This window comes from Haemaphysalis longicornis, unplaced genomic scaffold (assembly GCF_048455015.1).
Source record: "Haemaphysalis longicornis isolate Haplotype H1 unplaced genomic scaffold, Haemaphysalis longicornis Haplotype H1 scaffold_62, whole genome shotgun sequence".
Classification (NCBI taxonomy): domain Eukaryota; kingdom Metazoa; phylum Arthropoda; class Arachnida; order Ixodida; family Ixodidae; genus Haemaphysalis; species Haemaphysalis longicornis.
The window spans coordinates 1266834-1294581 of record NW_027526410.1 but is presented as its reverse complement, the minus strand read 5'-3'; the positions used below and the strand labels follow the sequence as shown (position 1 = coordinate 1294581).

The 27748-nt window shown below is 47.1% G+C and overlaps 1 protein-coding gene across 1 annotated transcript in view; it reads right to left on the bottom strand.

Moving 5' to 3' along the window:
- LOC144144120 (uncharacterized) overlaps positions 1 to 26015 on the bottom strand; it is a 28124-nt gene extending 2109 nt beyond the window's left edge. Inside the window, exons 1-6 of the mRNA XM_077675509.1 lie at positions 25830 to 26015; positions 25446 to 25579; positions 21804 to 22095; positions 21265 to 21506; positions 18275 to 18369; positions 1781 to 1920 (exon numbers count right to left, since the gene is read on the bottom strand). Coding sequence (XP_077531635.1) covers positions 1781 to 1920; positions 18275 to 18369; positions 21265 to 21506; positions 21804 to 22095; positions 25446 to 25564 — 888 coding nt within the window. The 5' untranslated portion in view covers positions 25565 to 25579; positions 25830 to 26015. The remainder of the gene's footprint in view (positions 1 to 1780; positions 1921 to 18274; positions 18370 to 21264; positions 21507 to 21803; positions 22096 to 25445; positions 25580 to 25829) is intronic.
- Between the last annotated feature and the right edge of the window lie 1733 nt (positions 26016 to 27748).

Sequence of the window (27748 nt, the reverse complement as noted above, 5' to 3'; positions counted from 1 at the left end):
GCATAAAGAAAGGCAGCCAATGCCCGGTATCACAACCCCAGCTACGTTTCCACTTGCTCTTGCTCGGAGAAATGTGGGCCCACTTCTGCCATGCGTGTCACGACCTGATTGGCGTATGCAACCCGGAAGTCTGCCTTTGCACAGGACAGAAAGGAGCCCACACAATCTGCTTCAAAGCCAGGGGTAATTTGGGGAAGGCACGACATTAATGGAAGAGAAATAAGTGCCTTCCGAGAGGTTTCAGTGGGAAAAAACTATTAGCCTCCCTCGGTGATTTGAGAACGTAGAAAGTCAAACCCTCGGCGAAGCCTTTCTTGCAAAGACATTTGTGTTTTGCTGTTTACAAGTCGCTCGCACTCAGGTTAATTTGAAGCAGTGGTAGGGAACGGTGCAGGTATGCAAAGCCCAGGAAACTTAAAAGCAAAGTGGAAAGCCAGGCTAGTTGAAAATGGTTCATGACTGCAACTGCGCACAAAAAACTGGACCAAGGGAAGAGGACACACACACCTGTGTTGTGTGTGTTCTCTTCCCTTGGTCCAGTTTTTTTGTGCGCAGTTACAGTCATGAACCAGGAAACTTCTTGTTTTAAATTAAGATTTCAGTATTCGACATTGAATTGCCTGGTAAGCACCACTCCTGCGGCCAAATTCTTAAACCCTGGCGTCGTTTTGAAGAGCATCGTTAAGGCATCGCTTTGCTCCATCCTCTTGCTTGTTTTCCTGGGACTCCCTGAGAGATTTTGTCGGCTTCCCTCCCCTCCAGGCGGCACCCCAACCCTAGAATTCATGTACTTGCATGTCAGCACCGCGTCGCTTCAAAACGACACCTATGTTATAGAGAATTCGGCCCCTCATATAAATACAACTTAAAGCTGGAACTACGTTGTTCACACACCTTTAAAGACACACACATTTCTGGTTTGAAATTACTAGAGATGAACGATATAACTTTGGGAATCAATGCTCATAGTTTCTTAAAAAAAAAAAAAAAAAAAAAAAAAAAAAAAAAAAAAAAAAAAAAAACACCCACAGCACAAGCATACCAACAAGCCACCTAGGCATCACAGTGATCCGCAGGTGTAAAAACGTGTGGAGGCTGACACCCTTAAAGACACCAATTTCTGGTGGAAGATAATACAAATCAATAATGTGAACTCAAGAATCAATTTTCAAACCTTCCGCAAACACCCCAAAGCAAAACCAAATCAACAACCCGTGTGAAGACAAAAAAAAGCTGTCGTTCTACTCAATGTGAAAGCTGTCGGAAGTGCAGAGCCATGATTCGCCATAATGGGCCTGTAGCGCCGTTATCCACTCACTGCTACCACCCCATGCAATTCAAATTTCCCACCTTCGCAGCGCTCGTGCGGCCCCTGCCTGAAACTCCACTACCACTTTTTTCGCCTACCATTGCAAAAAACAACCCAAGAAGCGCTCTTAACTAAATGAATGCGGATGCTGCTGGTTAATTTTGTATATTTTGCCTCAAATGTACCTACATTTTTCTTTGTGCTAAACAACGGGGAGATGTATGACAAGCGGCAGCGGTTCGCGACTTTCAAACGCTTATGAACATATAAACCGCTTGGCTTTCAAAGCCTCTGGATTACGCCCTGATGACAGCTGCTATGACGGAACACTGCGTGCCTCTACTTGGGTCCAGTGAGCGAGCTACGTCAACAAGGCGAGCCCCTAAAGTGCTACGCACTTAAGAAGTGCTAAAGGATCACCACCAAAACCCCCGAGGCTCAACTCCCCACTTGGGGTGTTGGGACACTTGCCGTGACTGCAAGCCGTGCACGCTGCTGGGCATCGAGTCCATGGTGCCGAGCAAAGCCGTTGGCGAAGGGGCACTGCAGTGGCCACGCACAGTGGCACAGCCGCTCGGGGTCGCCGGACCCGCTGCTCGGAGTCGCCGGACCTGCACAGACAACAATTATCAGCCAGGCTGTCATTCCTGTGCAGTAAACAGGTAAAGGCGCTAAACAGAGGACGACGAAGGTAGGCACAAGGGATAGATACAGGCGCCAACTTCTGACCTGTTCATGTTGTTCGTGTCTACCTTCATCCCTGTCTGCTTGGTGCCCTTCCCTTCTTACTGCAGAGATGAACCAACTAGCTCTACAAGTTCTGGTATATGGTTCCCAGCCATTTGGCTGGCCTTCCCACCCACATTCTTCAAGCTTTGCCTCTTGCGTGGTGGGCAGGTAAAGTTCAGTTCGGTTCAAAGGAGGAACCTGGCCTCTGCTACACTAGCCACTACCAAGCCCAACTTACGAATAGACTGTGTGCTGTGTGGTGCTTAGCAGAGAAACTAGATGGCGCCACCCTCCCCACACGTGCGCTGTAAAAACCGGAACCCGAATGTAAACACAGGCTGCCAGAGCGATGGCGCGTGATGCGCGGTCAAGCGGGGGAAGAGAGAGAAGCACATTTACGCTAGGTTGTACGTTTACTTCTTGCTTTCAATAAGCCCAATATTAGTCTAACTACAGTGGAATCTCGGTCATACGAATCTCAAGGGGCGGCAAAAATATTCGTATCACCCGAAAATTCGTATCATCAGAAAACGAGAAAAAATGGAAATGTGCTGCGCATGCGACAGGCGGCGGCAATATGGCGTCGGCTCTTGCCGCGAAGAGGTGCGGGTAGCTTCAGCAACCGCTTCTAACCTTTTGTTAATATGGAGCTCAAGGTGTAAATTAAATTGCTCATGCGGGAAAGGAGCTGACAGTATGGGAGAAGCACTATAAAATGTCATCTACGCCAAATATCCACCGCGGAGGTGGCCCAGCTAGCGCTGCTGCTAGCGCTCCGAAATTGCCGCAATCACAATGAGGCGCGCGTCTCCCCATTGGCGCAAGTCGTGAGGCTGCTCCCAATGCCGTTAGCGGTAACCGAGGCAGAGGCTGGCGCCTGGGTGCCGGGCTGAATCGTCAGCGCGGGCGTCAAAAGAACGCGCGCTCATCGCCGACGCGACGCGCGCACACGAACTCAAGCGTGAACCGCATGCGATTCGGGCGCGTCGGCGTTTGCGCGCGCTTTCTTTTGACGCCCGCGTCGACGATTTCGCCCCCACGTCAGATACTACCTCGCTCGTAAAATGACGCGCGACGCGCGCGGTAGTGGGAGGAGCCTGCCGACTTCCGCCAACGGGGAGGCACGCTCTTCATGGCGGCAGTTTGAAAGCGCTCCCGACAGCCCGCTGGCTCCGCCGGAGATGTTTAGGCTTACCACGGTGGCGGATATTTGATAGGCGCTTTCCCTAGCCGCGCGGACGATGCTTTACAGTGTCGTTTTCGGACACGTTATCAGCTCCCTTACTTCATAAGCAACTTCTTTTGGTCCGTAAAGAGCGGTCAGAAGCGGTCGGTCGAGCTACCCGCCCTACTTCGCGGCCGTTGACGCCGCCATGTTGCCGCGGCTTACCGCGCCGCGCGCCGCATGCGGGTGGACGGTGGTATTCGCGGTGGCGTCAGCGCGCCTGTGGCGTGCGCGGCGCGTTTTCGTGAGCAGAAAACGCTCCATGGCATCATGCTGTTCACGCTTAATGATTTTGTGCCTGCGTGCGACCAAGGCCACACGGCCGCACAAACACTCCCGCCTCCCGTCCACGCCGCAGTCATCTGCTCGCGGCTCGCGTGTTCGTATCACCCGCACTGGGTGATAAATGCGAACGGATCATCCGAATTTTTTTACATTGCGTACAATGCATTTTGGGCGGTGAATTTTGAAAATTCGTATCACAACGAAATTCGTATCAACCGAATTCGTATCACCGAGATTCCACTGTATGTATATGAAGCAAGAACACTACAAATTTCGGGCGACAAAAATGGGATCCCTGAGGGGATATCAAGAAGACCCTGCGAAAGAAACTCGGGGGCAAGATCACAAGACGAGCCTACAGAAACGACAGACCGAAAGAGAGCGAGTAAGCCATCGGGATGGAAGCCCAAGTTCCCACCATTCTTCCTTTCAATCCGCGACACCAGCCTCCTCGAGATGAATGAGGTGGCATGCACGATTTGAAAATTACCTCATTGCGGCTAACATCACAGATGACCAGAGAAAAAGAGCACTGCTGCTGAACCTAGCCGGGAAAGCCATCCACGAGATTTCTCACTCTTTCGAACACCGGGGTTCTTTGACACGGCTGTTGCGAAACTGAAAGCTCACTTTGCGCCCAAGAAAAACCCTCTGTTTTGACAAGTGAAGCAAGAATCAACAGAAAATATAAGCGAGTTTCACGTGTACCTGTGCCAACTAGCTCTTTCCTGCGAGTTCAGCGATGTGGATTAAAAAATCCTCTCTGAAGTGATAGAAGGAACCATGTCGTCGATCCTAAGAAGGAATGCTCTGCGGGACCCAGATATCCCGCTGCAGCGGTTACTGCTCAAAGGTCGCAGTCTTGAGAACGCCGAAAGACAGGCAGCTGACATGGAGATGAAAGTGCCGGTTGCGGTGAACAAGGTGACCCAAGAGAAGAAACAGTAGTCGAAACAGCAGAAGAAGAAAGCAGAACCAAAGGTTGCAAGTGGCAGACGCACATGCAGCGTAGAAAAGTGCCCGCACGAGGGAGGCAGAGAGAAATGTCCTGCGTGGGGATCCACTTGCCACAGTTGCAACAAGAAGAACCATTTTGCCAAAATGTGCAGAACGCCCAACGAGGTGCGAACGGTCAGAGAGACAAACAACTCGGAAGTTGATCGAGAAGAACTCTACTAACCCTAAAGTTCCGAACGTGCTTGTGGAGATAGAATGGAGCTTTGCCTGGACTCTGGAGCGGGAGTTGACGTGATTGGAGCAGGAGCGTGGAGAGACATCCTGAAAACGCCCTTGCAGGAGACCAGCATTCACCTGGTTCCGTACCGAGGGAACCAAGCCCTTCTAGCAATGGGAATGTTCAGAGCAACAATTAGGAGCAGTGAGAAGTGCAACGGAGGTCAACGTGCAAGACATAAAAGGAAAACATACGTACCCCCTGAGCTACAGAACAGCGACCAAGCTGGGAGTTATACAGCTGCAGTATGGTGTGGAAGAGAAGTCAAGGGTCGATCCTGAGAGGGAATTTCCAAGTCTCTTTACCGGACTTGGGAAACTGAAGAACTTCCCGGTCAAGCTTCATCAGATCAAGTAAAGCCTGTGGCCCACCCACACAGAAGGATACTATTCAAGATGCAAAATGGAGTAAAGAAAGTGAGGAGACTCGACGAAGAAGACATCACCGAACCAGTGACAGGACCAACACCCTGGGTCTCGCCGATAGTGGCATCATCGAAGATGAAAGGCCCACACGCCCTGAGAATATGTGTGGACGTGAGGGAGCCTAATGTGGCCATAGAAAGACAGAGGCACATAATGACGACGGTAGAAGAAATCACTGGGATCTTGAACGAAGCTGAATTCTTCTCAAAACTAGACTTGAACGAACGGTACCATCAGCTAGAGCTGGACGAACGGTCACGGCAAATAACATTTTCGACACACATAAGATTTCGGACTTTTCTTTGGAGTCAATTCGGCAGCAGAGGTCTTTCAGGCCGCCATTAGACAAGTCCTGCGGGATGAAGATGGAGTCAACAACATCAGCGATATTTTGTTGTTGGGACGAAACCTGGAGGAACCCGACTGGCGACCCCGTCTGGTGTTGAACGCTCTTCAGACTGCTGGACTGACACTGAACAGCAAGAAATGCGTATTCGACACCAGCAGCCTGAAGCTCTTTGGACACGTGTTCTCAGCAGAAGGCAGCACAGCAGACCCTGTGAAAGTAGAGGCGGTGAGAAAGATGACACCCCCCAAAGAATCCAGGTGAAGTCAGAGGCCTCCTTAAAATGATCAACTACTGTGGCAGGCTTTTCCCTCGCCTGGCACATACTCAGAACCCCTATGGGCACTCACACATGCCAAGAATGTCTTCGAGTGGAGCAGCAAGCAAGAAGACGCCCTAGACAAGGTCAAGGAAGAACTGGCTGCACTCACTAGAACACTATGACGACTGTAAGGAGACGCAGGGCCCAATGGAATCGGTGCAGTGCTTGCACAAGAAACACCAGGAAAAGGAGGAAAAGAGGAAACCAGCATCCTGGCTTACTACAGCAAAGCACTAACTCCGACAGAAAATAGTTACCCACAAATTGACAAAGAGACGTTGGCAATAGTGTCATCGGTAGAACACTTCAGAGTACCTCACTGAAGGAACGTTCGCCTACAAGACCGATGACAAACCTCTGGTCTCTACCCTGCGGTCAAGCATCCGATTTGACACGGCCAAGCAATGCGAGAAGGAAAAAAAAAAGCGAGAGTGAGGCGCAGGAAAGTTGCACAGGGGAGGGCAAGCAGGTGAGGAAAGTGGGAGTTCGCTCATCGCCGTAACATCTTGTGTGTCACGTTCGTTGGCTCAATGGGGGCCTCAAATGGGTAGTCCACCGACTACTTGGACTTTGACTTCTCACGGTTGCCGCATTGGCTCTCTGTGAAATCCTGTGAACTTCTGTCCGCCAGTACCCGCCTACTTGCTTGAGTCTGTTCAGCAAGTTTACCTTTTACCTGTTTATCTGTTTACCTTTGCACATCAAGCAGTGCCAATTGGGGGTGAAGAAATAAATGTCGGGATGAGATGACGGAGCGGCGTAAATGGTGGGAAAAACGCCGGTTCATCCCTGCCCGTCGTATGAAGCGGACCATGTGAACCACAACGTAGTATATAATTGGGTTTTTTAATACATTGTTTCTATGGGGAGTTTGCTGGGACAGCAGTGATGCGTCGTGTGTGTGTACGTACGTTTGTTTTCTGGTGCAAGGTCAACGAAGGCCAAAGAGCGCCAATGCAATGGTTGTTAAAAAAGTGAGAGATGAGAGGGGTTAAAAACTGGTTAGTATGGGGGTGTGTAGAGCCCTTAATTTGAAACACAAACGGAAAGTTGCAAGAATGATTATGCAGTAGAGTAAAGAATGAAAGTTCACTCAAAGATACCCTCCGCGCTCTGAGGGGCTCTGCGCTCATACGCGGTATGAAATGCTATTTGAAAATCCAATGTCTCGAAGGTAAACTAAAAGACGCTTACTGTTAAGGGTTCATCACTGAAAAACAACACAGGGTGAAGGGGTGCCATATGCGTGTACAGCTCCCAAAAGTGCTTTTTTGTTGCACTGTGTAAGTTTATAAAACAAAGACGTTTTAAGAACAAGGCTCCTGTACGGCAGCTAAAACATCTTTGTTTTATAAACTTTCATGGTCGGTGGCAGTTTGAATTTTTTGTCATGTGTCCTCCCGACCAGACAGGCTTCCGTCCAACTTTAGATTTCGCTGTGGAGGTACGGGCATTCAACTAATGCACGAATGACTGAAAGGCAATATCTGTACCTGTCGCATCGGGGCGGTGGTGCCCACCTTAAGGTGCAAGTGTGTAGCATATGTCTGACCTATTCATAATCTGCAGATGTATACTTCCGTGGTGCTGCTGTTTTTCTGGGTAAGAGCTTTATGAGCTTCTGTGTAAGAGCACTAAAGCCCGTTTTCTTTTGAGTCCGACAGAGCACAACATGGTCCGGCTGGGCCTGTCGTGCTCTGTCGGGGGGGCCCTGTCGGGCCAAGTTGGACGCCGAGGTCGAATTCGCTCGGCGAGCGAATTGTCCGGCTGGAGCCGTCCGGCTGGGCCGTCCGGCTGGAGTTGGCTCCGCCCATCGGCCTTCGGCAACATGGCGGCGGCGAGCTGCGGGGACGGTGTACGTCGCACAACTTGATTGTGATATCAAAAACGACAACGACTTGCAGAAGTTACGACAGACCACCCCGGTCCTGAGTCGGTACTGCGATACGCGTTTATCGTTCGTCTACTTCAAATGGTCGCGCTTTGTGTGGAGCCGAGGCAGAAAAGGCACCAGTACCAGCGTCTGCAGAGTGGTGCGCCGTGTTTTCGTTCTCTATCAAGTGTGTAGAGATACGCTCGTCGCGCTCATCGCTAGCGCGAGACGATTGATAAGTCCAAATTCATCGTGGCCCCGCTCTCGCGCGCTCCAAGCTGTCAAGGTCTGTCTCCGCGCTTGGATCATCGATAACGTTCAAAATATGGTCACTGTGAGTGAAAGCAACGCGCAGTGGTGGTCAGCGCTTGTGTACAGTGCAAGTTTTTCATATAAAGTGTGTACGCCGTGCTGTTATCTGTTTGATGTGTCGAAGTTCGGCTCTCGCGATCAGCCGTGTGTGGTGCGTCGCAGTTCTCCCGGAGTTGAATGTGTGTCTGTGAAGCTGCGGCGCCGCTAGCTCCGATACTGCAAGAAACACATCGCAACCGAGGGGTGCACCTTTTACATAACTTTCCCGTTGTATATCTGCGCAGTTGGTAGCGATGTGTGGCGGTGTTTGTGCGTTTTGAAATGTGAGGGTGTTCCCAGTGCTTTAGTGCCGCTGGTGGACTGCAGCGTTCCCAAACCAGCGTCGTGAGTGCTCCGCTAGTTCGCCTATTCTAGTGGCCGCGTGATGTGGTGGCAAGTGTGCTTTGTGCAGCAACTGCAGTGTGTGTCCAGGCTGTGCTTTTTTTTTCGCGTTCAGCACTGCCTGGTTACGTGATGTGTGCTTCATGCGAGATGCTGCTTCCGTTTGGGACTAGTTTTCGTGGTCATTTCACTTCCAGCTGTTGCTTGTTTACGTATGCCGCATATATGCGCTAGGTAAAGCTTCCATGCACCACTATCCGAAAAAGTGCCTTTACTAATGAAGCACATGGTTATTGTAATGTAATCATGCAGTCATGACATATTCCTGTGAGTAGTGTTTACACACCGGGTTCACAAAATGGTTTCTATCATAAACCTTTTCAAATGCCCATTTACGCTTTTGTTATAGTTGTTTGCTTTAAGCCACACCAAAGTTGGCTGTGTTGTGGTCTTCCCTGAACTCTTTATTAAAATGCCAGCACTGTCAATCATCAGTGAACATTCTGAAAGCGGAGTTGGGGGTAATTCGGGTTCCGTGGGCGGCACACGTGACTTCTTTTGAGAATCCCTTTTTGCTCCCAACATATCCAGTATCGTTCAGCTTGATTAAGCTCGTCGGATATGAGGGGTCCCAATTTGCTGCTTTGTTGTTTGGTTCTGGCGATGAACTGAAAAACCCGAGCTGTGACTCTGATTAGCTTTAAGATTTTGCCGTAGTGTTCCAGATCGATCACGCCCGACTCAGTAGGTGGCGATGTTGCCGCTGGCAATGATCTTGTTTTCTTCCTTTCCCCTAGTTCGATTTCATCGTATATCGCTTTCGGAACCACTCATTCCCAATATGCATGCGGGACAAATCCACAGTGCTTTGCTCCGCTACTGTGCGTTTTTGGCCAGCTGCATGGCTGGGATGTCGCGAGCTAGATTTTCTCTTCCCGGATAATGTCTACATACGCACTTGTTCGCGAGGCGTTGAATTTTAGTGACTCAGTTGCGTGTGAACTGCTTCCAGCGGCCAACATCTTCATGAATCCAATAGAGTGCTGTTGTTGAATCTGTCCGTAGGTAGATGTTTGATGGCTGTTGCTTGAGGGCTTCCAAAATATAGCCACACAATCGACCAGCGAGCAGGCATGCCATCAGTTCCAGTCTCGCCAGTGTAATTTCCTTGCCTGGTGCAACCCTTTGTTTGCTTACCAGAGTTGTCGATCTTGTACCGTTTTCCCCTCCAGGGTGAGGTAGGCAACTGCCTCATATGGCATTGGACGGGTATCAGCAGAAATGTGAAAGCAGTCCGTCCTCCCTCCATTTGTTTGCGACCTGTAGTCCCGGGGTACTTGAACCTCAGGGAGATAGGGAGTCCGTCTAGCTACCTTCCAGGCCGCCGTGCTGTTGGTAGGTAGCGTGTTGAAGTCGATGTTTTTACGCCACACTTCGTGGAACAGGACCTTGGCATGGACAATGAAAAAAGAAAGCCCCCCCTCCCCCTCCCTTCCCAGTGGTTCATGTTGAACCTCAGCGCAAATGACAAGACGCAGTACGATAGCAACAGGACACACGAAGCGCTGCTTTGTCATGTCGTTTACGCTAGGGTTCAACATGCTTACCAACACTTCCAAGTTTTCACGTTGCGCCCTAGTGGGTCACATATCCACGCCGTTGTTTGTAGCATGGGCCAATTTGTGAATGGTTCTATGCCATGAATACAATCCATACATAGAGAGAATGTTAAGTGGTCGGCACACGGGTCCCACGTACGTCGCAAAACCTTCAGCACACCCGACAAATAACCGAGATGCATGGTAGCCCGGGAGTCACGTTGAAATCACTGGAATAGCATTTTACTGCTTCAAACATTTCAGTGGCATTTTTGTACAGCTTCACGGCAGCTTTCTCGCTTCCAGCTCCTGTGAGCACGTCATCCGTGTATGTCTCACAGTTTGAGGGTACTGCTTTTTGTTTAAGTGGTGTTGAAGCATTTCGGGAAGTAGAAATGGGTTAGCCATCACTCTGAAAGGGATGCGGGTCATACAGCAAGTCAAAACTGGTGAAAGTGGTACACCCGGTTTTGGTATTGCTTGAAACCACAGGAAACGCAATGCACCTTTGTCCACCGGTTTTATGCCAACCTTTAATAATGTTTGTTTGATATCCAACCCTTGCGCCACTTGGTGTCTTCGGGAGTTCAGCAATAGGGTGTATGCACTGGGCTTTTGGCCGTGCAGCAATGCTACCTACACGACAGCCCCGACACCATATCCACAGTTGCATTCTGCCGTGCAGGCAGCATGTTTCCCGATGCAAAACGTGGTTTGCGGCGTGGTGTTGGTAAGAACGTTCGCGTGGGTTTGCGAATGCCTTGTCACAAGGAGTAGTCAGCATTGTTTTTTTTCGAAATTTCGGACTGTGCTGTGCACACTTCTGCAACCGCAGATCCGAAAGCAGGCTGCACAACAAAAGCAAGCGTTTCGCTTTTTTTTTCTGTTTTGAAGCAGTAGCTAGAGCAGTGCTTGAAGACGATCTGACTTCAGGCAACGAATTCGCAAAGAAGCTATCGATGATGGGTTTAATCAGTACCGAATCAGGCGTGCCCATTTTATTTGAGGTGGAGACGACGGCCATCAAAGCTTTCACCTCATACCTTGCACATGCTCAAGTAAAAAAAAGCACTTGAAAACTATCGGTCGAATCTTTGTCGACGTGGCTGCACCTAATTTTATATACATATGTCGCGATTGCTTCCACCCAGAACCTCTGCGTAATTGCTCACCATCATTGGGAGCTTAGGTAGACGTCAGTCATACGTTCAACACACCAGAACACTGTTGCCAGAGCACCTCACCGTATCTCGCACTCCCCAAGAAGCGCGCAGCATGCCTGGGTGGCTCGGTAAAGCCAGTGCCTCGTCCCGCACGGCGCCACCATATCAAATATTGTTGCAGCTTTGGGTGAAAATTTTCCTAACTCGAGACACGGTCCTTTGAAGCAACCCAAAAATAAGAAAATCAATGCATGGGGATCACACGGAGATAGTGCAAAGTGGACTACGTTATCAGCGCCTGTCCAACGGTTAGACAGGTGCGGACAGCGGTGCAGAGAGCACTGCGCAATGTTTCAAGCATGTGACAAAGTGTGAGGTGAAAGCTTCAAGGCCCGTCGTTTCCACTTGGAACGAAACAGGTGCAACAGATTCAGTACTGATTAGTCCCATTATCGATAACTTCATTGTAAATTCGTAGCATGAAGGCGGACTGTCGTTAAGCGTTGCTCTATCCTTGGCTCCGAAGCAGCAAAAAAAAAAAAAAAAAAAAAAAAAAAAAAAAAAAAAAAAAAAAAAAAAGAGCGACATGCTTGCTTTTGCCATGCGGCCTGCTTCGGATCTTCGGTTGTAGCAAGCGTGCACAGCACAGTCTGGAATTTCGACGCAAAAACAATGCTGACTACTACTTGTAACAAGGCATTCGCAAATCCACAAATCGCTCGAAAAAAAAAACGCTGTCCACATGAACGTTCTTGCCAACACCACACTGTGAACCACATTTCACATCAGGAACGCCGCGGCCCATGCGGCAAAATGCAACCGTGCAGATGGCATCGGTGCAGCTAAGCAAATAGCACCACCCCGCATTCGAAAGCCCATTGCATAAACCGATAGACTGACTAAATCGGAGGTCAGGTTCAGTCCACTTTCAAAGTTGTTGAAATATTTCGGTGAGTTACTGTGCGATGAAACGTCAAAAACCATCTGAAGCTTGGGAGAGTAACGTGCAACAGCCTAGTGCAGCATGTAGTAAACGGCATCAGCTTCACTCGTACTTTCCGTAATTTTTGCTATCCCTAGCTGGTCGTAGTTTCTGATCACAGCGTCGGTAGTCCTGACACAATTCTGGGAAGTTTAGAAAGTGCCTTATCAAGTGGTATAGTGACATTGGCTTCCAAGGAAGCTCCTTCTTCTAATGTCCATCCATTTATTTGATGGTCCCGCCAAACACAGAAAAATACAATAGAGGCGTGGAAATTTCTGAAATTTCAAACACTTTGCGAATGCTGTTTGCTATTCGATTTGCAGTGCACTTTTATCATTCAAAGTGCTGAATGTTTTCGAGTATTGAAAATTTGGGAATAATTGAGCAGTAAAAGTTGGCTTTGCCGCATGGCATTCAAATTTTCTAGCTTCACTGCATGGCATGCCCTCTTTCGTTGACTTTTTGCATGGCGCTGAAGTTGCGCAAAAAAGCTTAACACGCGGTCATACTATCACACTTAAAAATAAATGAACAACTGTATACCAACTGGTAGAGGTTTCAGAAGTGTCAAAGGCGGTGGCGGTCAAGACCATTGCTAATGACATCGAGGTTTTCTTGGCTTTAACACACCATTTGCTCACTTCTAATTTTTCTTCCACTCAGTTTTTATGTGTACCAACTTTCAGCCTTTTGTCCACTTGCCTGAGGGTCTAGCTTCATTCAACAGCAGAAGATCAGAAAATAAACTAAAAAAATCACTCCACAAAGTGAACACCCTCTTCCAAAACGCTTATGCAGAGGCTGGACGGGCTGCATAATGCAGAACGCCCTTACTCTATGAAAGAGAACATGTGTCATCTCTTGTGCTACTGCACGCAGCATGCAACCCAACACGAAACAGCGAAAAGAACTCTTGTGCGATTGCTACGAAAAAACTTTTCAGAACTGAATCACTTTTGTGAACTGTAGCAGTCATGCTGACACTGCGCTAGGACAAAGGCTCTAGATTGGTCGACGTTCTATAACTTAAGATCCTGAGATCTGTTATCCAACTACTGCCATTTTTTCAAATGTTCCTGATTTATTTCATTCTCCCTCTTATTCATTGTTTCTACGTACTCTTTCCACATTTTTTTTTTCATTTACTGTGTTCACCCTATCTGACGCAGCAAGCAACGCCATTTTTGGAGCTAATGTCTTCAGTATTCATTTCCCAAATCATTTATCTAACATCACTATCATCATCTGGAAGGCTCCCGCACAATTACAGCTTTCAGCCCCATTTCATGCAGCAATGGCCTCGGTCTGCCTTGCGTGGTTCTTCCACTACACCATCCCTGTTGCACTAACTCATGTGTTTGCGCTTTGTGCATAAAGTAACCGACAGGTGTCCTGAGCTCGAGAATGCCTAGATTGGGCTGTGTGTCGACCTGCCATTCCAGGTGCAGAAGCACAAATGAACGGGTGTAGCACTTTTGTCTTCTGTCTGGCGCCAAGCGTAGGGAGAAGTGGAAAAGGGCACTATAACGGTCGGAAGCTGACTGTTTTAGCTGTGATTGTAAGAGCGTTTGATTTTATGAGGAGTACTTTGATGGTATTGGCATTATAGTAACTTGCAGCTTTATTGGCAGCGGGCACGTGTTTTTGCAAAAAGATAAAGCAAGGCGCTGCAAATGAACTGTTTTCTACCTCTCAACTGGTTACATTGATTTGATTGATTATGGGGTTTAATGCACCAAAGCTACAATTGGACTATGAGGCGCGCCGTATTAAAGTACTCTGGATTAATTTTGACCTCCTGAAGATTTTTAAAATATGCCAAAATCTCGACATGAGCATTTTTGCTTTTTGCCTTTATGGTTGGGTCCCAGTCAGGCTGCACGTGCAATCAAAGCTCTTTTGGAGTTTTGTGATTGAAAATTTTGGCCGCATCAAATGACATCTTTTCGTCTTCACGTTTGTTTTTCTTTTTGTTTTTCTTGTCTCATTTAGTGTAGCAAGCCAGCCCGACGGCTCGGCTAACATCGCTGGTCTCCATTAAAGTTATTCTCTCTCTCTCTAAGCCATTGTATTGGTGTTGAGTGCATAGATTTTTTACTGATTGCAAGAACATAGTGTATGTGATGATGCTCAAGTATCAATTTATATTTAAGGAACCCAGGAGAAGAAAAATATGAATGGTGCAAAATGAAAGGGTTCAACATGCATGGGACTACTTGATCATTACGAGTTGTGTGCCTATCGATGAAATGTCAATAAACCGTGCTGCAGTTTAGCGTCATCTAGTGCTGATCTTTTTTTTTTCCAAGTCTGCATAAACTTAACTTATTGTTGTATGTAGTGTTGTTCACTTAACCTTGTGTGTTTCAAGTCTGTAATACTTAGTACATTTGGTAGCATTAAACAAAGGAACTCTTTTTGCTGTGCCTTTACTTGCCTAACTTTGGCCGAAAAAGGCTTCATTTCAAAACAGAAGACCGCGTTATAAGTGGAAATTACGGAAATGAACTAGATCTTGGTAACTCATTGAGGCATCACTGCTCTTAACAAAACGTAGCCAGCTTTGTTTATAACTAAGGCTTATTAATTCATGTATCTATAAATCTCTGGGGCCTATCTGTTTTTGTGCATAGCTGTCTTGTTTTGAAATAAAATTTGATCGGCGAGTTTTATTTTGTGTGGGGTATACACGTCGTGTTCTGCCGTGAGTCTTCTGCAATTAGTGTGGGGCCAATTTTTCTTCAGCACCTCGAGCTGCCCTTGTCACTAATTTTTTAAATTTTTATTGAAGTGCATACTGCGAACCAGAGGCCCAAGAAGGAGGGGCATAAAGGTGTGAACAAGATCAGAGATACCAGCAGTTCAGGATACTACACGTGGCAGCAATGAGAAAGAACAAAAGGTTAAAATAAACTAAACATTTGCTTCTATTTATTCAAATTAATCAAGACATATGTTCAGGTGTATTTTTCCAGTCGATAATACATGTGGGAAAAAAAAAATTTCGACCGGTGTGTATAACGGGTGAAAGAATGAAAATGGTAATGATGAATATTATTTTGAAGTATGTCGTGGTCTTGTATCTAGGCCAAGTTTGTAGCAAAACAACAACAAAAAATTTAAGGCATTGAGACTTCTTTTTTCCCTAGTGCTTCAATCGCACCAGTTTGCATGAGCTCATTAAGAGAATCCGTGCGACCATAGTTATAATTCTGAACAGTGAAGAAACGTAAGATGCAAAAACTTTCTCCTTGACTAATGTTCGAATCCCATAAGCTTACATGATCTCACAAAGAGAATTTGTGCGATTATATTTAGAATAAATAAAGTCAACAGCCTTTCTTAGAGCCTTTTCAACCAATTCGATATTATTTCCTCTATAGGGGTCTGAGACTGTGCAGGCATACTGAAGTTTCTATCAAATTAAAGTAGGGTACAAAAATAATCTAACTTTTGCTGGAGTATTGGTGAGTTTATGCGTTATTAAACCGACTTCACGACAAGATGAGGAAAGATTGTTTTTTATATGACTTCAGCTCAAGTTGCTAGTTTATACAATAGCTAGACGAGTACATTTCTGAGCTTCGGGCAAGTTTTCCTGAAAAAGGGTAAAAAAGTGTGAGTGGATTCTTTTTGTTGACGATATGAAGGGAGACTGCAGTCATCCGGTTTTAACCCCGTAGCCCACACATGACTCCAGGAGGGGATATTATAAGAAATAGTGAAATTGCCAATATATAGCGAAATCTGTCTAGGCTCATTTACAATGGAAATAATTCATTACAGAAAATTTAAAGGAAAGACCAAGGGCACTACCATGGGGACCATTAGAAGTAGGAGGAAAATGTCAGCTAATCACTCCAATCCGATGAACAAGCAGTAACCCAGGCTGCAAGAAAGGAGCGGGGAGGGTGGGAGGCAGTATGTGAATTAATTTTTTGAAATTAATTTGGCCAGACGGCTGTTACCCCCCAGTAAGTGCAGGTGGTGGGACTGGCCTGCTCCAGTGAGGGATAAAAAAAAAAAAACTTCCATTCTGCTGTATGAATCGCTCATGCGTTCTGGTATATGGCCAGCATATGCAGACGTGTATGGACGCCTGTTTTTACAAACCCCGGACCAGGTTCTAACCCTGTGCTAATTTGCAAACAAAATCTGTAGTGTCGGAATCAGCATAATTAACTGTAAACAAATGTACTTGAAACATGCAGCAAAGCCTTAAATGTGCCTAGCTGTGTTTTCTGTGGAAGTTATTTACTAAGTAAAACTGTTGACCTGGATGGGAGCCTTCGTACAGTCGTCCAGAAAAGGTAATCTCGTTGTAGAACACAAAGATCAAAGCCGGCATCGCCATTAAAAAAAAAAAAACTAAGAAAAGAAAACACCGCGGCGCCGGTCGGTGGAACTATTCCGGTTTTTGCGAGTGACTAAATGCGATCGCTGGCTGCCGTAGTTCCACAGGCGAGTAATCGCAAACTGAGTACGTAAATATGTGTTTAAGAGATGCGGACATGATGTTAAGGTAACAACTATGCTGCCGATATTCCCATACCAAAATTTTGTACCCTGCGTCACAGAATTTAAAATACCAGCACTCATTGCAGTTGACGAAAGAAGCGCTAACATTTGCCGCAACGACGCAAATAGACAGCCCGTGCGCACCGTATCAGAATGCGATGCATGCGCTGAACTATCGAGAGCTTGTTTCTGCGTAATCATAGAGCGCTGCTACGTACGTGGACGAATGTTACATCGCTGGGAGAGCGGTTATGCTTCAAAGAACAGTCTTGCCGCATGATATTCGGAAAAACGGGAAGAATATATTTTGCGCCGTCGCCGCTTCATAACCCGAGCCAAGCTGCAGCATCGCCGGGCATGCACGGTTTATAGGAAGCTCTCCATTGCGCTTGCGTCTACATAAACGTTACGGCTGCTGGCTGATTAAGTCTAGCGAGATCAAAATATGCGCCATGCTGAGGGAAATAAACTCAAATTTTCTCAAATTACCACAATAGCTGTTTGAGCGTAAACAAAAAGTACTATAAGGTCGGACGAACCAATCACAATATTCTATTCAAGTGACGTGTTTGGCCCGACACTGCTGGCGGCGTCCGGCTCCCGAATGCAAAAGAAAACGGCCGCCCGACACAGACTCGCGTGTCGGACCGACAAGTCGGACCCGACATGTTGGATCCGACTTGTCGGACTCAAAAGAAAACGGGCTTAAGGGTTTTATAGTGTGGAGTTTGTTGTCCCCTTGAGTATCCCACTGCTTCTGCCAGTGTTTTCGAAGTGCCTTTTGAATGAGCAGCTTCCAGTCAAGATAGGGCAGATGTGCAACATCGATGCCACCGTGGAGTGCTGCCATCGTATGTGCATGCCTGTACACAACAGGCTATTTCTTGAACAACGTAATAGAAGTTAGGATCTCTTCCACCAATAAACCTAAATGCTATCAATTTTATACTTTGTGGGGTTCATTAACGTGCACCAAAAATGTTTAATCTCGAGCTCTAGTAATTAGGCAGAAAGGTTAATGCATTGAACTTATCAAGGCTTATTATTGTAGCTGTTTAAATTTATTTTTGCGTTCTCTAAAAAGAAAAAAAAATTTTGGGCAAATTCGCAGGCCCATTTTAATGATGGAAATGAAATGTTTTCTCATTTTTTCAGGTGAACGATATATTGTTTCACCCCCTCCCTCTGCCACCTGTGTCACAAGGCCAGCCACAAAAAAACCGGCTTGAGTGAGAGATCCACAAGGTTAGGTATCGTATAAGTGTTCCGACGCTAAAGAGGAGAGGACTGACGGAAATTGGTGCACACTGTACAAGATGAATATTAGTACTTTGCTGTCACGATTCCCACCAAATTACGCAGAAAAATACCGTCGTCTCCCGCTTGATTTCCAGCAAATTCAAGTCAGTGCTGTAAAGATTTTAAGGAGGATGAAAGTTTGAGTTTTGTGAGCAGACCTCACGTTGTACAATCATTTATTAAACAGCCCCATACTGCGTGCCACATGCCGGGCTTGTAGTGCAGACAAAGAAAGAGAAGGTACCCCCAAGAAGCCCAGCTCCCACATACCTTGGTGTCCACGTAGAAGCAGCCTGGCTGGTTCACCCGGCATTTCCGCGAGCAGCGACGTCATAATGCTCTGCCACCCACGGTCACTCCACTGCCTGCGCAAAGTGTGACGTCAACAAAACCCCGACAGGTTTGCGGAAGACTCTCTCAGGAGGTGAAACAAGGTTTCTTCGTCTCGTGTCTGTTGCACCTCTTTCAAGCATGTGCAGCCAGAGATAAGAGGACCGAACTGCATTCTATCCCACAAAGCCTCATTTCATCAGTGGAGAACATAGAAGGCGTATTTCGTAGGACACTGTCGTACGTGAACATTCGGAATCTGTAATACAGTCGAATCCCGCTACAACGAAATTGACGGGACGCGCGAAAAATTTCGTTGAAGCGAAAATTCGTTGAGGCGAAATCCGCTCCAACACACCACGAAAAGGCCCGAAAAATAGCCCCGTATGTTTCCGCATCATTGGCAGCAAAAAAACGATGTTTAGAAAAAGGAGTGACGCGCAATAACGTCATGTTTATTCGGATAGCACACATACCAATGGTTATCTGTGTTCACTGCACACAAAGAACGCGTTACGGAGGGGGGTGAAGAAATGCAGGCGCAAAACGTATTGCTGCACAACAAGGCGTGCCCACCGAGCTGATTACTTGCAGATAGCTGCTAGGCCGTTGGAAGCCCCCTCTCGCTTGTAGCAGGAGCAGTGCCGTTATCTTATCCTCTGACAGGGCTCGGCAGCTACTGACCTTGGCAGGCAAGACGCGCGCGCTTGCATTAAACATGACCGCGCGCTCGCGACTAAGATAGGATGACTTGGCTTCAAGACCAAACACGCAAACATGATTTTTGCTCTTGGCTATGAAGAATGGTAGAAGGAAAATGGCAAGGACAGCTGCTCACGAGTCACAACGCATACATGACGGCGCCGCGCCAGCAGCGGAGCACATTCGTGCGATTTCAATTGGATGCAGATTGGCTGCAGCTCCGGCGGCTCCGGCTTGGCGAACCGGGCCTGCACCTCATGTAAAGACGGCCAGCCACATCGTTATCACCATCAAACAATGGCGTCCGCCTATGAGTTTTTTTTTTTTGTTTGTTTAGTTTTGGGTGGCGGTGTGGGCGCACCGCGCATGTTTTCGGTGAAACTAAGCGTCCTGAATGTTTAAAAAGTTAGATAGCTGGCGCTATGCTTATTTGATTGTAAAATAATTGTTCAAACCCAGCCCAATTCATCGAAAATTTCGTTGAAGCGAAAGCAAGCCAGACAAATGGTTCGTTGTGGCGAGGACTTTGTTGCATTGACTTCTATGGCTAGCTGACGGGGAATTGGAAATATTTCGTTGAAGCAGAAATTTCGTTGAAGTGGACTTCGTTGTAGCGGGATTAGACTGTACCTCAAGTACGCTGCGTTTGCTGTTTCTTCAAGAGTGCGCTGCATTCTCGGCATTTGCAGCACTGTAGATCTTCAGACATTCGGAAGTTTTAAATGATGGTCACTCAAACTTAGCAATGCACACAAGCAAATACCTTGACATCTTCAAGGCCACATGTTCGCCTTCTCTTTGTCCACAACTAGCTGTCTAGTTACAATGCTAACGCTGACATGAAGAACCCTGCTTAGTACCAGTTATGTATTGATGTTTTGTCTCAAATATGCATAACACTTTCTTTTTACTCAACAATGTTGGATCTAGAAGTCCCCAACCCCCATGTATGTGCTCATGTTTGCCAGCATTTGTGGTCACTGAGGTTCTTGGAGACATCCCCAGAAAACCATGCAATTACTAAAAGGGGCATGCATTCTTCCCAAATTAGTCTTGCAAAAGTGCCAAGGGAAAAGAAATATGGCACTAGAATATTCAATGAACGCTGCAGCAATTTTTTTTCCAAACTCTCATTTCTGACTGCATCATCGTGTATATCAACAGACATAACCACCCCTTGCAGTCATCAGTGTGCAAAGAAGAAAAGGACATGTGCCATTTGCAGCTGTCACACAGACTGCCGCAGTGATGCCACACCAAATTCACTAATAGCACTTTGATGCCACCTCTGCATCCAAAATAGTCATGTTCCCTTAATTATTCCTTAATAACAGACCAAATTATTCACACAGCTTGCTCATACGAACAATGCTGGCACAATTAAAGGCCGACCTGCCACAACTACTACACGTGCATGCATACACAGAGCTCTACAACCAGAAATAGTTGATAGAATTATTGCTACGGTTGAGGCACGGTTTTTTACACTCGTCCTCCATTCATTCACCAAGTGGCGTTCGTGCTATTGGCATTTATTTAGAACTTCTGTCTGGCTTTCGTAACTGTTTTCCTTTTTCTTTGGTTTCCACAGTATCGTGCTTCCTACGGGAAAGTCGTACTACGCAGTTGGAAATTTTGTGCGCTGTTCACTTTATTATTCTTCTTCTTTTGTGACCTTTCTTCCCTTCTAGATGCCACATTTTGTTGCGGCATCTATTCACAAAAAGCAAACTTTGGTTACTGTGAGTGACAGTATTTGTTTTGAATTGTGTGCCATGCTTTCAATTGCTTTAAAGCCTGACAAGCAGCTTCTATCTGAGGAGTCATCCTGTTAAATTGAAACACTTGTTTAGTGCCCAAATTTCCATTCATTCGGCACCACATACAAACTTCATTCGCATGTCAAAAAATGATTTCATTTGCCCATGCACTGCAACTTTATATGCATTTCACTAAAGGTACTAAATCGTCGGCTAAGCTTACAAGGTCTTCAACCCGAGGCAAAGAAACCCCATTGGATGCACCTGAAATGTTTGCAGTTGGGAAGATGGGGAATGCCATGTGCCAAGCACAAAGCTAACGAAGCAGTCTTGACACAGACAGACAGGCTTGCACCATTCAGATACGTTTGCACAACATACGCCTCACAGAAAGCTGTGTGCTATGCCAGTAGCCATTCCCCAGGGCCCCTTTAATGAGTGAGGAACCATCGCAGGCTGTTCACGTACCCCACCAGGACGACAGCAGCAGACTGGAGCAGCAACATGGCCGCAGACCCCAGCATCGTCTTCGATGCCGGCTCACCAGGCTCCTCCAGAGCCTGAATGGCTGGCAGCTGTTGCAGGATGTGGGACAGCCTGGCCTGCCAGCCGTGCCCAGCCCTGCCCGCTCTGTCCCTCTGGGCTCCAGGAAGAGTGGTGCGACTGGAGCGGGAGCCACAGTGGTTCTTTTCTTCGCTGTCCTTGCGCTTCTGCAAAAGAGAGGTTTCCTCTTCATTTCAGGCCACTGAGGTTGTCCTCAGACGGGTCGCATTACACCAACCCTAACGAAGGAATTCCAACCCACAACCTGCAGCAGCCACCCGGGGAGTGCATTTCTACTTGAAGACTCCCAAGCTCTTTCTAGGCTGGTACAGGGTGGGAGAAGCCGTACATTTCGCCAACATATCAAGCAAACTAACAATCTTTTGCATCCGGCAACTACCAAGCCAGTGATTGGAGTTATTCTGAAGCCCTGGCTGTGCATTTTAGGGGACATCATGGCTTACCCGGCAGAAGGGGCCAGCTCGAAGGCCACTGTCAAGGGGTAGGGTCGGACGTGAAGGTGGAGCAGCGGTGTCAGAGGGGGAGTAGTAGTGGCACTCCCGGCCCGCATAGTAGAGGAAGGAGTGGCCCCACTCGGGCGCCTGGTGCCAGCCCAGCTGCTGCACAGGGCAGCAGGCCACCAGGTAGCTGCCCAGGGCACCAAAGCACCAGGCGGCCAGGACTGGGCCCCTCCCCGTCGTTCTCCTCCCCAGAGCGTGGGGCCCCCACCACTGTTCCACAAGCCAGACAGCACGCCTGTGGTGGCAGGGCATCGCGAGTGTTAGTTGTTGACTGTGCCTTGTGATGTGTTCCAAGGGAGAATTTAGAGCCCTGCTCCTGCTACGAAGGCGGAAGACCAATGAAGCTCTATTGGTGGACAACTACGTGAAATTTTGTACGGTGACCTGCCATATTCATTGAAAAAAGACACATCCTTACAATGAATTCTGAATTATATCTCACATAATTTCTTTTGGATAGTTCTGATAAAACAAGAACTACAGCCTTTTTTTCTGCAACATACTCCCCCTGTAGACGGTCAATGTATCGGCAGCACGTTTATAGCTACACTGTACACCAAGAGCACAAGTAAATGAAACTGTGCATAATTAGGGTTGTTCGTTTTTGGGTAAAACCCGATTTTACCTGATTTTCACGCCCTGAACATGATTGAGGATGATCGGTTTAAACCTGATTTCTCCCCTTCGAAGTAGCGATCTGCACAATTGTGGGCAGATGGTCCGCCATTCTCAACCAGTACTTACTGCAAGCAGGCCCCACAAACAGAGCTTTTGAATTCATTGAGCTCGCTACCACAGGCTGGCAAAGCAGCATTGACATTGTTGTGCTATAGGGACCGGGCGGCCGTTGTATGGCACCACCGTCACTTCAGCCCGTGGCGAACCGCTCGTCAGTGGCGGATTCCAGTCTGGAAGGTTGGCATCTGCTCACAAGGCCTAATTTGAGATAACCTGTGGCTGACAATGCGTGGCCAGATTAGTCTGCACTATCCTTTCTCACTTTCTTTGCAGAGCAAGGCATAGGCAAGCAAAATCCCGATTTTGTGGCTCGACATGCTGTGAAGCATTGCTTTACAACACTGAATGATTTACATCGTTCCTCACCACCAGTGGAGAGTCTGAAGCCGTGGTGGCAAGAAATGCGAGAAAGGACAGTGAAGATGAAGATGTGCATGTGCACACCATCTGAAACTGACCGTCATCAGCAGATGTGGCCCCTGCTATCTTAACCGCATCGTTCCAGGTCAAATCAACAAGCATCCCAGGTGAAAATGGACTGCATATTCATGCTGAAAATGAGGATTTCCAGCCGCATTTCCAGTGTAATTTTCCAGCGCCAGCTGTGAATATCAATTTCCCATTTGAAACATAACCTTCCCAGTGAGAAATATTGAATGAATTCGAGCCAGAACACATTTTTTTTCTCACGGGAAATTTGTGACCCGTCCAAAAAAGATTTCCAGCCGGAGATAGAATTCCTAATGCTGGATGGAAAAGATACTTCCAGCCACAGCCGGAGGTGCTCCTGGAAATAAACATTGTAGCACTTTGAGCTTTTAAAATGCATAACATAAAAAAGTGTGCTAATCACTTTACATCATAAATAAAACACTTCAACAATAAACGATCCCAAACTAGAAAGCAACAACCTCTTCAAAATTGTTTTAATTGTGCACAGACTACATTTTTGTGCGCCTGTGCCTGGTGCCATTTCACACATTTAAAACGTGTTCGAACGCTCTCGTTGGCATACGTGGCTGTAGCACTTTTTATGTCCTCTTTTGGACTAAACTTTTGACACTGTATTCAATTCTTTTCTCTACAGCAGTTCTGTGTGCTTGTGCTGTTTGTGGAGGACGTTGACAGGATTGCTTTCGCATTATTCGCGTCGCTTGTCGATAACAAAGTGAAATGCCCGGAAAAAGATGTGGTTGCAACAATGGACTGACTACTGTTCAAATGCACTGATACTACCAAATATAGGTCAAATCTATGAGCTTTGTAGCTTTCTTCAGTGTTGGGCATTTGGGGGAAGCGGAATCAAAATGCATGCACGCTTACAGCCCTAACGCAGTCTTGATCATTGCAGCAACTTAGCACCAGGTGTGGCATTCTCGTAAAAACAGTGCATTGTGCCTGGATAAAGTTCGACAGGGTCATTGGTTATTATATTCCGGTGGCCCGTGCACATATAGAGAGAGTGGCTGTTAAAGGTCTTAGTGCGGTCCAGAAATTGGCGTCTATTTTAATAAACACGACCTAATTAATGCATGAGCCGTGCGGCGCCGTCAACAATTGAAGTTCAGCAGGCACATGTGATATGTTACAAGGTGAACCAATTTATAATAAATTAATTCTCTTCTGTTTTTTTCCAGCCCCTGTGAGGCAACGCCTACATGGCAGAATGTGGTACAAGAGGCTTGCAACCCAGAAGACTGCCACTGGAAGGACCAAAAAGTGGCACTGAGAACTCTGGTAAGCACATAAAAAGATGGAAACGGTTTGATTTGCAGTTTTGCAAAGCTCACAAAATCACTTGACATCGTGGTTTTTCATCATGCCTTATTTTTCATAGGCTACCTGAATCACTGGGAGGACTATTATTCCAAAGAAGGTGGAGATTCCGGCCCCTGCGGATGTTCTAGGTACACAAGTGACAAGGCTGAAAATATGTAATATATGGCACGACAATATAGTTTTAAATTTTTAACCTGGCCTCTGTGTTGCTGCTTCAGGGCACAAAAACCCACACAGAAGAGTTTTTATTCACAAATGCTGATGGAGTTTTGGTGTCTGCTACGAATGACTTCAGGTCAGAATGTTGTACATAAAAATTAAATTTGGTAAAGTGCGCTACTGCAAAACTTAGCAAAATAAAATAGATTTCTGGCTGGGAATGGAGAATAATCCGCCATGAAAGAAGTGATTTCTCGCTTGAAAGTGAAGCAGAATCCAGCAAAAAAAATTAAAAAAATTCTGGCTGGGAAGTGGTGCACAATCCAGCAAGAAAATTTCCAGCCAGAAAGAGTTGTAGAACCAGCAAGTATAGTATAAAGCAATTTCCAGCTAGTAAGCTACACCATTCTGGTTGGAAATAATGGTATTTTCAGAAAGAAAACGGCGACTTCCAGTTAGAAGTGGGCATTTTCCCAGCTGGGAATGGTGCGATAGACGTGTCATTTCTCGCCGGAGACAAGCCTGAAAATTGAGATTTTCAGCCAGTGGTTCCGGCTGTTTCATAATACAGTCGGGACTGGAAATCATCTCCATCTGGGATCGTAGTCGGTGAAACAGCAAAATAGATGCGCGGTGACTAACATCAGCTAATGCAGAAGGCTTTGAAACCCAATACGATGGCAAGCAATCGGCAACAGGAGACTCTCGCAGAAAAATTGACGACTATATAAAGGGGCTGCCCGACACTTGCGCAGGTATTCCGCGATGTGACGTGCCCCGTACCTGTTTTAGTATTGTTTCCGCCGTTGAGACGTACTGTTCACTGGGCTTCAAATATTCCAAGCATACGATTCGCCGAGCAGATATGGCGAGCATTGTTGCGGTGAGAGCAAGCTGCCGCATACTCACGAAAGGGAGCTGTTACAGCCGCCGCTGGACGAGCCGAATGACAACTTAGGCGCGGGTCTGGTCTTCCCATGGGTCTTCCCGTCTCGCATGGCGACCACCGCTGACGTGGCAGCGTGCATCAGCGGGCTCGAGGGCTGCAAGACAATGCGGAACTATGCAAAAAAAGAAAGTACACACACAGAGGCTACCAGACGTTGTAAGCAAATGGCAACTGGGAAATACGCGCTAACGACCTTCTTGCTCAGATGGCCGGCATCTCAACAAGAAGACGGAAGACAAGTGCGTGCCAAGCCCAATTTTGACAGCAATCTGAAGTTTTCGTTGTTGAACGAAAAATAACCTCGACATATCAAGAAACGGGGCATCGGGCGCCGGGTGACTCACTCGAGTGGACAGAGTCTCCACAGCAAGAAACACGGGCGACGCAGACTGCAGACGCAAACGTGAGGCAACCGCGTTCAGGGTCGTAATGGGTGGCACTACCAACCTCCTGCTGGACAGAATCGATGGAACCTTCCCGCACGAGAAATTGTAGAACGCGACTACGACGAGACGTTCGTGCACTCCTCGTGCTCCTCAAAGCTGCCGGGCCGCTGCTGGGCCAGTGCTGCTGGCCAATCACAATGCGCCGTGTGCATGGCCGTGTGGTAGTGTTGATGCTTGGTAGCACCAATTTTTGGCAAGCTTTTGCAAACCGTTCTCGTTTTTATTAAAAAAAATCCATACATACGTTTCTACTGTTAAGAACTATCGTTATTGTTTGATAAGAGATAAAATTGGCAGTAAATACAATTAGCACGTAGTTTCGGTTTCGGTTTTAGTACTATAGTGATGCATTGTTACATATTTTATACATGCATTAACTTCAAAAAATTGTTTCCATTCGTATGTTGGATGATTCTCTCTCTGTTATACCTGATACACAATAGTCTAACGGTATAACCAAAGCGTTTTCTTGACGGTAACTGTCTCATTTTGATGTAACTGTCTCATAAAGCTTAGCATGTTTCGCGTGGCAGGTTTAATTTATTTCACATGTCTCTCTACATAAACCAAATAAAAACACAGCATGTATTGTCAGCTGTTATATTTTAGTGTTTTATAAAAAATAGGTTCATGATGTTACAAAATACAATGTGCAAGTAGTTTCGCTTTCGGTTTTTAAGAGACAAATGATGCACTGATGCACACTCTGTATTCGTCGACGATGCTTTTCTGTTACGCTTGGTCCACAGTAACATAAAGCGTATTGTCAACAGTAACTCTTAGGCAATTTTGATTATTCTGAAGCTCCTTTAACTTTGACAGCGCAGACTTATTAGCAGGTCCGTGTCGGCGATTGGGCTGCAGAGGTACGCAGTGCACGGTACGGCTGGATGCGTGGAGAATATCACTACATGTCCTCCGATCTAAAAGATACTCTTGCAAAAGGTACAAATAAATGAGTCTGTACTTTTAATCGGACCCTGCAATCGTCATTGAGCAGCGGATCAGTTTTGTCCCTTCTTTTACCCCATTTTTGAAAGATTTAATGATTTATTTTGAAGTTATAATTGGCTAAAGATGAGTTAAGTTGCTGTTTCTTGGGTCAGTATGTGTACAGTACACAACCAGTACACAGTACACACCACCTCCTGCGGGCTGCTGGTGGCCAACACGGGCAGCCCCGTCCTGGTCCCAGTGGCACCGCTCAGCTCACGCATATTTATGTGACCCAGTGCACCTACTCCTGGAAAACCGCTACCAACACCTGTGGGCCTGACCACTTTCTCATTCTGGTCACTCCCAGGAATGGCCAGAGGCGCGCTGACACCAGGACCTACGTGGTCACCAACTGGGCTGACTTCTAAAAGGAGATGGCGCAGTGTGCGGAGCAGGGCCGTAGCCAGAAATATTTTTCGGGGGGGGGGGGGGGGGGGGTTATGGATTTTGGGAAGGGGGTAGTTTTGCTGAAAGCAACAGTAAGTATTGCTTACGGGCTGCCTGGAAAAGGTTTCGGGAGGGGTTCGAACCCCCAAACCCCCCCTATGGGTACGGCCCTGGTGCGGAGGATCCATAGGACGACTTCCGGGAAGTGGTCGTAATCAGCGCTGCCAAGGCTACGGATCGGGGCGAAGCACCACTGGGCACGGCGCTGCCAGACCTGGAGCTGCTGCAACTGCGGGCCAGGAGGAACCAAGTGCAGCGGCGGGCCATATCCGAAGCAGGCGTCCGGAGGACTGGATGGCATACCGCCGGGCGGACAGAAAGTGCAGGAGGAGGGCCAGCACCATCGGAGGGAGAGCTAAGAGTCCCTCTGAGCC